The sequence below is a fragment of the Arvicanthis niloticus genome, chromosome 6 (genome assembly GCF_011762505.2).
Source record: "Arvicanthis niloticus isolate mArvNil1 chromosome 6, mArvNil1.pat.X, whole genome shotgun sequence".
Lineage (NCBI taxonomy): Eukaryota > Metazoa > Chordata > Mammalia > Rodentia > Muridae > Arvicanthis > Arvicanthis niloticus.
The window spans coordinates 53,320,763-53,334,169 of NC_047663.1; the positions used below are offsets into that span (position 1 = coordinate 53,320,763).

Below are 13,407 nucleotides of genomic sequence, written 5' to 3' on the forward strand. Positions count from 1 at the left end.
CGCAGAGGGGTTCATGGGGCAGCTGTGGCCACAACTACCTTTCCAGGTGGCATTCAGAGCCTCAAGTGTGCCTGCAGGTAGAACACAGAAGAAACTCGATGGATGGATAAACCTCTGGAGAGCCGGCTTTCTGTACTCGGACTTTACTGAAAGAGTTAGGTGAAGGGAGAGATTCAGCAATGTGGGGGTAGGAGGGAGCCGATCTACACTGCCCCGCCCCCAGACACATGGAAACAGAAAGTCCCGCCCCCAGACCCTTAGAAACAGGAAGTCCTCTTCCCAAGGATCTGCACGTTTTCCAGTCCTCAGGGTTAAACACTGGCTAAGACCCAGCCCTGTGGGAAGAAAGAGTTTATTTCACCATATGGCTCCCAGATCACAGTCCATCACGGAGGGAAGACAGGGTTTTAACTTAAACTGGAGTCGAGGCAAGAAACATGGAGGAAAGCTACTCACTGGCTTACTACCGATGGGCATTTAGCTTCCCTGGCCAGTGGTGGCATTAGAGCAGGATCACCTGCTCAGGGCTGGCACCCGCCCACAGTGGGACAGGCCCTCCTGTAGCAATCATTAACCAAGACAATACTGCAGACATGCCCGCAGGACAATCGGAACACAATTCCCCAGTTGCGGTTCCTGCCTCTGAACGACTCTAGTTTGTGCCACATTGACAAAAACCTAACCAGTGCCTGGCGTGTCCTGTCAGTAAAGATGCCCAGATGGAACCCCCCTTTCTCTCTTTCTTTGAGCAAGCAGGGTAGTGGGGAGCTCTTAGCCGTCAACGGAGTCACCATTTGGTTCTCAGGGACAGCTGGAGAGGTAATAGGCCACTTGGTTTCAGGCCCCAGCTGCCTAGGAACAACAAAGGAGGCTCAGACATTGTTTCTGGGGGTTTCCACTTTCCAGGAAAGCTTTAAGGCCCCCATTTAACTCAGCAGGCTAGAGTTACCCACGCTCTGACTTTCAGCTCACAGCACCCCAGGAGACAGGCAGGTTTCCTAGACTACAGTCTCAGACATGATGCTTTTTTACACACACTGCCTCTCAGACACCCTGCAACACCCCTGAGAATAGAACTGCCCCCGCCTTTTATGGGTAGGGAGAAGCTGGCTGATGTGGTGTGGTGGCCAATGTAGCATCTTTTGCGTTATCACGCAGGCCCAAGGTGCCTGAGAGACCTGGGCTCAGCCCACTGCTTGCTACCATACTACACCACGCTCAGCTTAGACTAGATGAACACTAAGTGTCTGTGGCTGCGTGGGAAAGAATGACTGCTCCCACTGACAGCCTACTGAGCTCTCCACATGCACAACAGCCTACAGATGCCAAGTTGCCACCTCCTCAGAGCCTTCCTCCTCCATCCAACGCAGCTATTCTGGGATGCTGGAGCTGGCATCCTCCAGTGTCCAACACTTCCTCTTCCCCCTTGTGTGCCAAGTGTAAAGGCAGTCCTCAGGTGTGTATGGCTATTATCTCTTCCCTTGCTCTCCCTAGTATGATGGGCCCAGGTCCTCTATCTCTTGTCAGTGACAGGAGCCTAGGCCCACGGGAGCATCAGGATACATTTGTTTCTCAAGTGAAGTAATACAGGGAAATGTAGAGATGTATAGGATTTTTTTTTTTTTTTTTTGATTATTGTTCTGGGAGTTGGCATGTATAATGAGGCCAAAATGGAGCAGCCTCAATGAAAAATTTAGCGCAAATATATATTCTATAGAGTGGAAAGTTACAAATAAACTATACAATTCCTAAGAGCCTTACTTCTGCTAAAATTTATTTTTATTGTTTGTTAGTGTGTGTGTGTGTGTGTGTGTGTGTGTGTGCGCGCGCGCGCACACACATTTGTATGCTTTCAGAGGCCAGAAGAGGACGTCAGATTCGAGCTGGAGTACAGGCAGTTGTGAGCCATCCTATGCGGGTACAGAGAACTGAACCTGGGTCCTCTGGAGGAGCACCGAGGGCCGCTAAGTTATCCCTCCAGCCCTGAGTTGATACATGTAAACTCCAAACAGTTCACTGACATGCTCCAACATAACCATAGGTCGCCAAATATACAATAAATCAATTTTATTTGATAATAATATTAAAATCCCATTCGTCGATTCACGTCATGTTGATCACACAGTAGAACATCATGCTCACACAGCAGGTTGAAGCACACTGATATGCATGGCTGGACACTGCTCTGGAACCTGGCAGATACACGGCAGGCTAGGATTGGGGTGTGTGTGTGTGTGGGGGGTGACAACATAGTGGCTCTGTCCAGTCTCTCAAGTCAGGAGCACTCTGCTCGGTTCCATGGGCTTCTATAAGTCAGTGTCTTTGGTGCAGAACAGGATGGGAAAAACACTGTGTGCAACTTGTTATGCTTCCAAGGTTCCTCACTCGCCTGTGTCAGCCCGAGGCCCGAGCTAGCTCACCACCTTATCGCTCCAGCCACATCTTGTCAACTTGTCCAGTCTGGTAGGTTTAAACTTCAGGCTCTTGGTCTATTGGGTTCCATGCATGAATCCCCTGTCTCTACCACTAGATATTCAGCAGTCTGTCCTCTGCTCCTCTGAGATCTTGTCCAGAGAGCTTTTGGAGATGGAATCTGGTGCACATAATGTACACCAGCCCTCCAGCTGAGAGGAAGTGAGTGAACCGGAACCTATCTGCTAGGGAAGTGGGGGAGGATCCGTACCTAGGTGGTCTTTCCTGACTGCTGCTTAGCCTGCATGGGTTCTGCCTCATCCATAGGTGGGGCAAGGCCAAACAAGGACTATCCTGAGAGTATTCAAGAGCAAAGGCAGGGCATCAGCAGTGGAGGGCAAGATGCTGTCTTTCCAGAGCAGCTGCTGGGAGTCAGGCACTGGGCAAGATTCAAGGGCACTCCCTTTGAGGACCCACTTCCCCTTCCCTTCAGTACTGAGGAAACAGAGGCTCAAAGAACTGCTGCAACTTCCTCTGGGTATTTAGCAAGGAACAAAGTCTGTCCTGTCTCCCCAGCATCTGAGACCCAGCAAGGGGCTCAGGAGAGAAACTGTACCAGGTCCTAGCAATGGACCAAATATTAGTGCTGTTTTTCAAGGTATCCAGGGAACTTGAGAGAGAAAGCCTGTGTGTGCATGCCTCTGTGTGTGTGTGTGTGTGTGTGTGTGTGTGTGTGTGTGTGTGTGTGTGTGTCTGTCTGTCTGTCTGTCTGTCTGTCTGTCTGTGCATGCATGCTCATGGTGGTAGTAGTAGGATAGAGAGATAGTGTCTGAGGCCAGGAAAGAAATCTCACCCATCTTTCTCCTATCTGTGCCTTAGAGAGGCTGACCTCTAGTTAGGGACCCTGAGTCTTTGACAAACCAAAGATGGGCCTCAGCCCAGGGCTTACAAAGACCTAAACCACAGCCAAGCCTCACACCTTTCTTTGGGGCCCCTCACCTATTCCTCTCCCTCTGCTCAGAGGCATCTGTAAGACTGGACATCCCAGGCCCTTCTCTGTCCAATGCCTGTTTCTTCATCAGCTCTTGGAGGCTCCAGATACCATTGGCCACACGTCCCTGGCCCATGGCAGGGCCTACAGAGGAATCCCGATGCAGCCTGGGGCAATTCAGTTCTCCACAGAGAGCAGCTGCCCTGAAGAGTGGTCCAGGAGAAGCTGTGCACTTTCCTATCTAGCCTTGTACCTAGCTGCACTAGGGCAGAGCCCCACTGAAAGTCATGATGGGAAGGCAGAGAAGGGAGCACAGGTCAGACCCAGCCTCTGCTGGTTGGCTGAAGGACCTCTCTGGTGGCAAGCTGCTCTTCTCCGGCTTGTAGCAGGGTGACACTTCACACCTGTAGGACAGGGTGATGTAAGAACATGGCTCTGCAGGCTTCAGAGGAGAGGGAAGAAATACCCCCTCCCTGGGGATCACCTTTGCTTAGCAGAGCTGGGTCCCCATTCTCACCTGACCACACTCTGCAGGATCTTTCTCTCATCCTGGTCTAGACACACAGCAAAGGGGCAGCTGCTGGAGCCGATGATCTGCACCTTGTCCACTTTGATGTAGGATGTACTGATCTGGAAGGGAAGCCCTAGTTCAGGCCCTGGAGCTCTGGTCATAGTCTGCCAGCCCTGGTGCTTCTTTCTCTATAGGAACTGGGAGAGTTTGGGACTGGACTGCCTGGTAGTTCTTGAGAGTCAACCATCAAGTCAAAGGAGGAATCACGAGAACCATGCCAGGCCCTGTCTCCTCCGCCTCTCACCGAGTCTCGAGGAATCAGTGCACTAACTGCTCCAACTCAGAGACCTCAGGGTTCTCTGATGTGGCGCCCACACTGGCTCAGACCTAGTGACCCTGAATGACCATGACACAACCACACAACCTTTCCACATACATATATCTTCACATTCCACACCTGGGTATAACTCCCCCAACCACACCCCTCACGTGCCTCTCCTTTCCCAGCAATCTTTTCTTTGTCTCTCTCTTACACACAACACAAGGCCACCTTTGCATGCAAGCCACACCCCACTCCTGCCAGGGCTGTGGGTGGATGGTGAGAGAAGCAAGCCTTTACCTGGTTAAAGCCCTTTTTGGATTTAGGGTTCTGCCTCTTCACCACTTCTGTCAGGGTTAGCGTCAGCGCCTCCATGCTGGAATCTGGAGGTCAAGGGTAGCTCAGGCCAGGCTCGGGACTCCCCTGCCACATCTCCTGCCATTCCCTCCAGCCCACTCACCTAGCTCTTCTGGCTTCTGGCAGGCCTTGCTGAGGTTAACAGAGGTACAGACCTTCTCCAGGTTGCTCCAGCGGCTTCGCCCACTGATGGCTCCCTGGAAGGCAACACGGCCACACCCTTCAGCTCAGAGCCCCAGAGCCTGATGCCTTGGGAGGATGTGGATGCTAAAGGGCCACCTCTCGGTACCAAGGGAGGTCTGAAAGTCTACCAGAGGGCCTGAGAATACTAGCATCAGCTCTGGGCCCAAGCTCTGGTGAGGAGGCTCAGCAGCAGGCCCCGGCTGGGAAGAGGCCCAGCACTGGCCTCACTTACCTTACTGTAAATAATCTGTAGTGTTAGAGGGACGGCCTCCCGGTCGTCGTCAATGCCCAGCCTCTTGCTACCCGGACCTGTGCCACACAGAAACACTGTTCGGCCAACGTTCCCACCTCCCTCGGTACCCCTTCCTCTCCTCTGGCCGCAGCTTCTCAGGGCTCCAACTTCTCAGAGCCAGGACTCCTTCTGCACCGGCTTCTGACTCCCTGTAGTCCTTGTCTTGCTCTCTCCCCACAGGACTCTGCCTCCTCTTGCTCCCTCTTCTTTCTGACTCCACCTCCTACCCATCTCTGTAAGGGTTCCCTCCGTGCCCACCTGAAGCCTTGATAGCACGAGTGGTCGCAGAGTGACCCAGCTCCAGGGACTGGATGAAGATCTCCGTGGTCTTCTCCCCAGTGACGAAGGTCAGCTGGAGGGGGCATAAGTAGAGCATGTACGTCAGTGCGGACGCCGTGGACCAGCACATGGGCTTCCAGGGGTGAGGATGGAGTGCTGTAGGCCCAGCAGGCCCCAGGCTGGGACCGGACCGTGATGGCCATAGCTAACCAGGGAGTCTGGGAGGAACAGGAACAGCATGCCTCACCTCTGTCTGGTAAACCTGCAGCAACACGGGGCGGGCCGCAAAGCGACAGTAGTAGAGTAACATGTCAGCCAGGATGGGCAGCTGGGTGGCCGAGCCCTCCAAGGGCCGAGATTCTGCCTTCAGGGACTGCTGTGGTAGATGGGACAGCCAAGCCAGGTGGGAGAGGTGGCAGGGTAAAGGAAGCCATCGGAGGAAGGGAGTTAAGGACACACAGAGAGGCAGAGAAGGAAAGAAGGGAAGAGAAAGTGAGAGGGGGTCTAGCCGGAGTATTGGGCAGGGAGACCAGTGTATCCTTCGGGGCTCACCTTGCCTCACACAGGCCTCCTGGGAGGCAAGCCAGAAAGTAAGAAAGGGAGCTGACTCTTAAAGTCCTTTTTACCCTTCTGAGGATCTGCCTCCCCTTTACCACAGTGGCCCCAGCTCTCCACCCTGGTACCCTGGGCGCACACTTCATCTTGCTTCTCACATATCCTGCCCCTCCCTTTCTAAGCCAGTCCTGGCCCACCATGGATTCCCCAAAGCCAGAATCCTCAAACTGAGGGGGAGTGCCTGCAGCCAGTGGACCCCAACTCCTACCTCAGAGTCCACTTACCTGACAAAGGACTTCAGGAGGCAGGTGCATGAGGCCCAACACATTGCGCTCGTACCAGGGGTCAAGCATACCGAGGTAGTGAGAGATGTCATTGGTACTGTCCTCCCATGGGGCCATGCCAAGGTCCTGTGGTAAGGGACAAGAATTGTCCTCAGCTACATAGAAAGCCAGCCTATGGAAGATAACTACAGAGCACAGGACTATATCCAAAACCCTCAAGTTGAGCTTCTCCACGCCTCTAGAGAAATATGATGGTATTCCATCTTTGTCATATGGCAGAATGTCATACTCAAGTACAGGGTGGGGACCTGGAAATGAGGACCAGGCATGGGAGGTGCTTACAGACACAGGAGATGGTTCTGAATGATTTTTAACCAATACCAAGAACCCACTCTTATCTAGTCCCCTTTCCCATTCCATTTGGCAGGACATACTGCAGGGCTGGGGAGTGGTGATGCCTGGCTCAGAGAGGATGGGCAGGCGCTGGAGCTGGTCCCATGGCTTCTCTTCACAGGCACATAGAAGAACTGAAGCTTGAAGAACCGTGTGAGGAGCGGGTGACTGTTCTCCAGCCTCCTGTTAGGGGATGGTGAACAGTGAACCCACAGTGACATCAGCACCATGGTCCTGACACCCAAGGCAGACACACCCTGTCCCCATCCTTACCTGAGCTTGCTATAGGCCCGAGCCACCTTCCCTGAAATCCGGTCAGAGCCAAAGACCACAACCCGTAGTGTGGAAGCCTTGGGGTCCTCGTCCCCGCTGAGGAAGGGACGGCGGCGCTGGTGGTGTGAGGGTGGTGCCAGAAGCCAGCTGGGTAGTTGGGTGCTGAGCTTGGGCTGGGGTAGGGACCGTGAGCGTTGGGCCCGGGAGGGGAGCTGAGCTGGACAGTCCAAGGGGCTGCAGAGGCTCCCTGCCCTCCGCAGAGGCAGGGTTGGGTCTGCGCTGCCCTCCAGGCTCCGAGAATCCCTCCGTAGGACCAACTGGCTGGTGCTCTTTAAGAGTTTATAGAACTTATTAAACTTCTGCCCAGGCCTGCGGTGTCCCTGGCGGTGCTGGCCACTGGGCTTCTTGGGCCACTCTGAGGAGCTTTCCTCACTGTCTTCCATGTAGCCACTGTCTATGCCATCCGAGAGACCTGAGACAAAGGTGGTCAGCACCTGGCGGGACAGCACTGGTCCTGAGGCCTGAGAGGAGGTGAGCAACAGTGTGGAGTCCTGAGACACCAGGGAGCTGGTGGAGAGAAGGGAGTCCCTCTCAGCACAGTGTCTGTCAATCTCCAGGTCCTCCTCTTCCTCCTCTTCATCATCTCCCAGGATCCCTGACTGCAGCAGCTCCTGTTCCTTGAGAAGGACTTCCTGTAGGATGTCTATAGGGAGACAGAAGCAGTATTCGGGTTGGTGTCCTTTGAGCCCCTGCAGAGGGTCATGGGCTCTGGAAGAGTAGGAGATATTTGCTCCAGGGCTATAGTGCCCCCCACCCACTAGACCTATGGCCTATGTAGTGAGAGAGCCTACAGGAATGCAAAGCATTCACAGATGTGGGGTCAGACAACAGACAGCTGGAGTCTGGGACCAGCTGCCCCTTACCAAAGCTGTCCTGGTTCCAGCTGTAGGTGTAGCATCTGGCGACAGGGATGGGGATCGTGTGGAGTTTCCCAGGGCTTGCAGTGTCTGTAGGAGCAGGGAGGACAGAAGAGGGGACTGGGAAGGGGCCTTGCAGAATGGCCAGTCCAGTCTCCTGGCCTTACAGAAGAGGCCAGAGCTGGAGCAGTACAGGTAGGAGCCACAGAACTGAATGGGCTGGGATACCTGACTCTCAGCTACAGGGCCTTTCTTTAAAGTACCATGTATGTGGCAGGCCCTGCACTCGCTCTGTGGGCGTGGCCAAGTCACAGCCTCTAAGCCCTCATTTTACTGACAATTAGGAAAAGAATAGAAATAGAAAGACTAGTTTAAAAGTCTTGTGCATGTTTTTTGTTTGTTTGTTTTTGGTTCGGTTCGGTTTGGTTTAGTTTGCTTTTTGGCTTTTTGAGGCAGTTCCTCTGTGTTGCCCTGGCTGTCCTAGAACTTGCTCTGTAGACCAGGCTGGCCTTGAGCTAGGAGATCTACCTGCCTCTGTCTCCCAAGTTCTGGGATTAAAGGTACCTGCCACCACCTTCCGGCTTGCATGTTTGTTTTGAGACAAGGTCTCACTATCTAGCTGGCCTCAAACCCACAAACTTCCTGCTTTAGTCTCCCAAGTGCTGAGATTACAGGTGCATGCCACCGTGCCAGGCTCCTTAAGAGGTTGTATGAGGAACAGTACCTGAAGCTGCCAACTGGTGCTCAGAAGTTATGCCACCTGACTCTGTGGTAACAAGAGTGGTAGGGGGCATCTCTAACTTCTTTTGGAGCAAGATGTGACAGTGATGTCAGTGGGTCCAGGAATGTGTACCAAAATAATGAGAGTAACTCCACTCCCTCAGCGAGCTCTCTCTTCCTCTTGCTAACGTGAAGGCAACCAAGCCTTGTATCTGCCCACAGGAACTCTGCCTGGGGACTCAAGGAGCACACAGATGCGGAGGAACCTAGCCACTGGAAGGCTGTGTGGAATAGAGCTGCCAGGCCGGCTAGTGTGCACACTCTGCATGCCAGAATAGATGGTGAGGAAGTGGACAGAGCTGTTCTCCCTCGGGCCTTACCTAAGATGCCAGGGAAGCCGGCTTTTTCTCCCACTGCCTGCAGCTTGGTCCGGAGCCACTGGCGGGCCTCTGCTACATCTCCAATGCCAGACGCCAGCTCCTGGGCTTCTGTAGTCTCCGTGAAGATGTCCTCGAGCTCTTCTAGAGTCTTGGACTAGAAGTCCAGGAGGAGACGAGGTATGTTCCCAGCCCATGGCCAGGCCACCTGCCTCTCCCAGTTTGTAGTACCAGAGCAAGGGCTCCCAGCCTCCTGACCCCTCTGACCCTTGGGTAGATAAGGGGCTGAAAATCTTTATCCCACTTCCCTCCTACCTCCATTTTAAGAAAATCATAATAAAAAAAAAAAGCCCAGGGAGCGAGCATACTAGAGTGGGAGGGATTTCATACCCCTCAATGCATGAAGAGAGATAAAGAGTTGTCCACCTGACACAGTTAACTGGTCACAGCCAGGGAAAGAAACAAGACCTTTGTCTAAATCCCATCCCCAGTCCCAGTGGCATGGTGCCTTCTTCTAGGACAAAAGGCACCAACAGCCAGCCCAGCAGGGCATGGCCAGATTCTGGTGTCTTTATAGCAGCCTAGCAGTGACACTTGGGGTCATGGAGGCCAGCAAATCTCTGTAGCAAAATGCTCCTTCATAGACCTAAGCTCCCTGGTCTTTACCTGAAGTTTGCGGTGTAATTTAGGAAGATCACAGTGAGCCCCAAAGGTGGCCTGGAAGGCATGCAGGAGCAGGGTGGTGTAGGCGCCATGGGGTGACTGTCCGGGTGAGCTCAGCTTGTCTGCCACGGCAAGGAACTCAGCCTGTACCTCTACCGGGTTCAGCAACAGCACAGTGCTGGGGACACAGAGGATAGACCATGTGCCTCTGTACCCTCTGTGCCCGAGGGCTCAGTTCCACACAGGCCAGTTCACAACACACGTGACAGCAGCCTCCTAGAAGGGGCTTGGGATGTTGGGAGTTCATTTTATGATTATTCTGAGGTGTTTTTCAGAGACTTTTCCAGAACTGAACCTGAAGGGCTGGACAGAAGGACAACTCAGCAGCAGTTGATCAGATATACTGCTCCTGCAGAGAACCTGAGTTCCCAGCAACCACATGGTGGTTCACAACTACCTGTAACCCAGCTCCAGAGGGTAGGACACCTCTGGCCTTTGCAGGCACCTGCACTCACATACCCATACTTAACCCCCCCCCATACACACAAATAATTAAAAATAAAATAAATACTTTTCAAAAAACTGAACTTAAGGAGCTGGGGGTGTAGGTCAGTGAGTAATTATCTAGCACGCACAGCTGTGGGGTTGACCTTTGATCCCCACATAAACCTGGTATGATAGTGCGTGTCTATAATCCTAGCACTTGGGAGGGGGAGGCAAGGGGGTTAGAAGTTCATTGTCATCCTTGTCTTTAGAGCAGTTTCTAGGCTAGCTAGGAATGTAAGAGAGTCTTCCTCAAAAACAAACAACATCAAAAACCTGAGCTTGACTTTCTACCATAAATTTCTCCTTAAGTTTTATGTTAAGACAGGGTCATTCTGTGCACTCCAGTCTGGCCCATGATTCTCTGCCCTTAATCTACCGATGCTGCCTTGACTTTTATATAATCACTTATTCCTATGAGAAATCTGAATGGATACAAGTTACTCACAGAAGGACGACTATTCATCAAGGTAACTTGAAGCTCACCGATCATTTTTCAGGGGAGAGAGAGCAACCTGGCATGGGTTGTCACTTACAGTGGCCCGAATGACTGACATCGGCCCCACGTCAGGCCTGGATCCTCCACTCCTGAGGGAATCTTTCCAAACTAGTGCAGAAGCATCAGGCTTCCGTCCTGGGGCTGGGAGAGTAAGTACTGGGCCATCTCTACCCCCCAGCAGGGGACCCTGGGACCCTTGTGGTGTCATGTTCAAATGTCTCTGTTATGGAAACTTTCAAGCACATTCAAATACTAAGAGAATCTTGCCTGGGGTATGTGAGGCAGTTGGCAACAAGCAGTCTTCTCTGCTAGCCCCCACACTGTGGGTTTCAGGACCCACAGGGCTGTAGCAGAAATGATCCGAACCTCTCTTACTCTCTCAATCCCAAATTGTATCAAACTCCGGGGCATTGAGCAGGCAGAGTTCCTGCCAGGCTCTGCAGGTATCTGCCTTCGAGGATGAAGAGCGGGTCAGAGCACAAGGACAGGACAGTTCCTATCTGTCAGAGAGACTGGCTTTTTAAATTATATTATTATTATTATTATCATTTTAAATTTCCCTACTCAGAATTAAAAGAAGGCCGTATTTTGAACAGTGCCTGGCTGAGCCCCTGCTGAGCCTTGGTCTTTCCTGCCACAGATATGTGCTGATGCCCACTGTATGCAGGACAAGGCTAATGGAGCCCTGGATCTGTCTCCTTGATTTCACTGCTACAGACGATGAAGATGAGAACATTTCTAATGCTAAGCTTTCCTAGTATCTTGGTGCTTCAGCATCCTTATCAGAGAAAGCCCTCGCTCACAGGGTTAATATGGGGCTTAATGAATCCACATGTATAAGGATGCTTAGTATAGTGCTAAGGGGCTAGGGAGATGGTTCAGTGGTTAAGAGCACTGACTGTTCTTCCAGAGGACCCAGGTTCAATTCCCAGGACCCACATGGTAGCTAACTAACCATCTGTAGTCCCAATCCTAGGGGATCAGATACCCTCTTCTTTTTTTTTCTTTTTCTTTTCTTTTCTTTCTTTCTTTCTTTTTTTTTTTTTTTTTTTGGTGGTTTTGTTTGTTTGTTTGTTTTGTTTTTGTTTTTGTTTTTTTGAGACAGGGTTCCTCTGTGTAGTCCTGGCTGTCCTGGAACTCACTCTGTAGACCAGGCTGGCCTCGAACTCAGAAATCCGCCTGCCTCTGCCTCCCAAGTGCTGGGATTAAAGGCGTGCGCCACCACCGCCTGGCCAGACACCCTCTTCTGACCTCTGCAGGCACCAGCTACACAAATGGGGCACAGACACACATGCAGGCAAAACACCCCTACATTTAGAATAAAAACAAAAATTTTAATTTGATATAAGAATAATGATCCGAGTTCCAGTACATAATAAAAAGGTATTGCTGGTTATTCAGTAGCCCACCTCTTCAGCTCTCTAAAAATTCCTTGTTTACTTTACTAAACTATTGCACATAGCCCTCCTTATCCCAGGTCTCAGCGGTCTGCGGGCAATCGTGCTACAAAGATATAAAATGAAAAATTCCAGAAATAAACATTTCATAATTTTTAAGCCTTAGGCAGTACAGGTCCGTTCACCGCACATCCACTGTATCCACGGCCTGTCCTTAGTCATTAATGACCATATGAGCCATCCAGGCGCTGCAGTGCTCCTGCTCACGTGATCTGTATTTTTCTTAATAATTTCATCAAGGCACACACTGGCCTTTTGGGATATGCCAAGGAGGCACCGAAAGTTCTTCAAAGTGAACGTTCTTGGCATGTAGAGAGGGTTTGATACTATCCATGGCCACAGGCACCTGCTGTGTATCTCAAACCATATCCACTAAAGGTGATAGAGGGCACTGACTGCCTACATTTTCTAAGTCTTTTCTATTCCTCAGCCTTTACCACACACTTTTTTGTTGACTCATTTTTAACTTAGAAGTGTTTCAAGCACCTAGAGTGTTCAATGGTGTTCAATGGTGTGATGATCACGTGCCCATGTACGAGACCCTGGCTCCCTAGGTCTCTGACCACACATCAAGATGAGGCAGCACTCAGATCAGACCACCTGCAGGTCCTCTGAGTGGGTCCCTTCTCTAGGGCTTTTCCAGCTACAGACCAGAAAAGGCCAAGGGTGCGGACTCATGTCAGGAACCTCAGCACTGAGCAGACTGAGGCAGGGGAATTGACACAAAATGTAGGCCAGATGGGGTTACACAGTAAGCTCTAGGATTAGCCCTGTCTCAAAAGTTCTTTAAACAATCACACACACACACACACACACACACCAGCCTGGAGAAAACAACAGTCTGTGGAGTTCCAACCAGATCTTGTTATTTAAATGAAATCAAACAAAGCCAGACACAGTGGCTGGTTCATGTCTGCCATCCCAGCACTTGACACATGGAGGCAGGGGAACAAGAGTTCAAAGCTGGTTTCTGTTACATAGTAAGTTTAGGGTAATAATTAAGTGAATAGGCAAATTAATAAGGACAGTACAGAACTCATTATATGTAATAGGGTTAGTTTTTTTTTTTTTTTTTTTTTTTTTTTTTTATGAAACTCTCCCCCCAGTCCTGTGCCAGGCTATTAAGTAATTTTTTTTTTTTTTTTAAATAGAGTTTCACTATGTAGTCCAGGCTGGCCTTTAAACTCAATCTTCTGCCTTACACATGAGAGTTGCACGTGTGTGTCACCATGCCCAGTTTAAAGCACATGACTTAGTATAAGTCCAGATAAAAAAAGAGTGTGGAAAGCACTGTTTCAGCAACAGGAGAAAGACACCATGGAAAGGAAAGGGATCCCTGAGTAAGGTTGTGGTTTAAATCCTGACCCAGACACTTACTAACT

General features: G+C 51.1%; 1 protein-coding gene across 5 annotated transcripts in view; it reads right to left on the reverse strand.

Moving 5' to 3' along the window:
- Window positions 1-2,052: 2,052 nt before the first annotated feature.
- Pik3r5 (phosphoinositide-3-kinase regulatory subunit 5) overlaps window positions 2,053-13,407 on the reverse strand; it is a 66,873-nt gene continuing 55,518 nt past the window's right edge. For 4 of the 5 annotated variants that reach the window (XM_034506252.2, XM_076936575.1, XM_076936576.1 and 1 more), the window contains exons 7-19: window positions 9,530-9,704; window positions 8,867-9,020; window positions 7,773-7,856; window positions 6,850-7,552; window positions 6,618-6,759; window positions 6,184-6,309; window positions 5,592-5,720; window positions 5,324-5,417; window positions 5,006-5,082; window positions 4,694-4,787; window positions 4,534-4,616; window positions 3,921-4,033; window positions 2,053-3,807 (exon numbers count right to left, since the gene is read on the reverse strand). In XM_034506252.2, the coding sequence (XP_034362143.1) occupies window positions 3,666-3,807; window positions 3,921-4,033; window positions 4,534-4,616; window positions 4,694-4,787; window positions 5,006-5,082; window positions 5,324-5,417; window positions 5,592-5,720; window positions 6,184-6,309; window positions 6,618-6,759; window positions 6,850-7,552; window positions 7,773-7,856; window positions 8,867-9,020; window positions 9,530-9,704 (2,116 nt within the window). In that variant the 3' untranslated portion in view covers window positions 2,053-3,665. The remainder of the gene's footprint in view (window positions 3,808-3,920; window positions 4,034-4,533; window positions 4,617-4,693; window positions 4,788-5,005; window positions 5,083-5,323; window positions 5,418-5,591; window positions 5,721-6,183; window positions 6,310-6,617; window positions 6,760-6,849; window positions 7,553-7,772; window positions 7,857-8,866; window positions 9,021-9,529; window positions 9,705-13,407) is intronic. The other variant, XM_076936577.1, reaches the window with a different exon arrangement.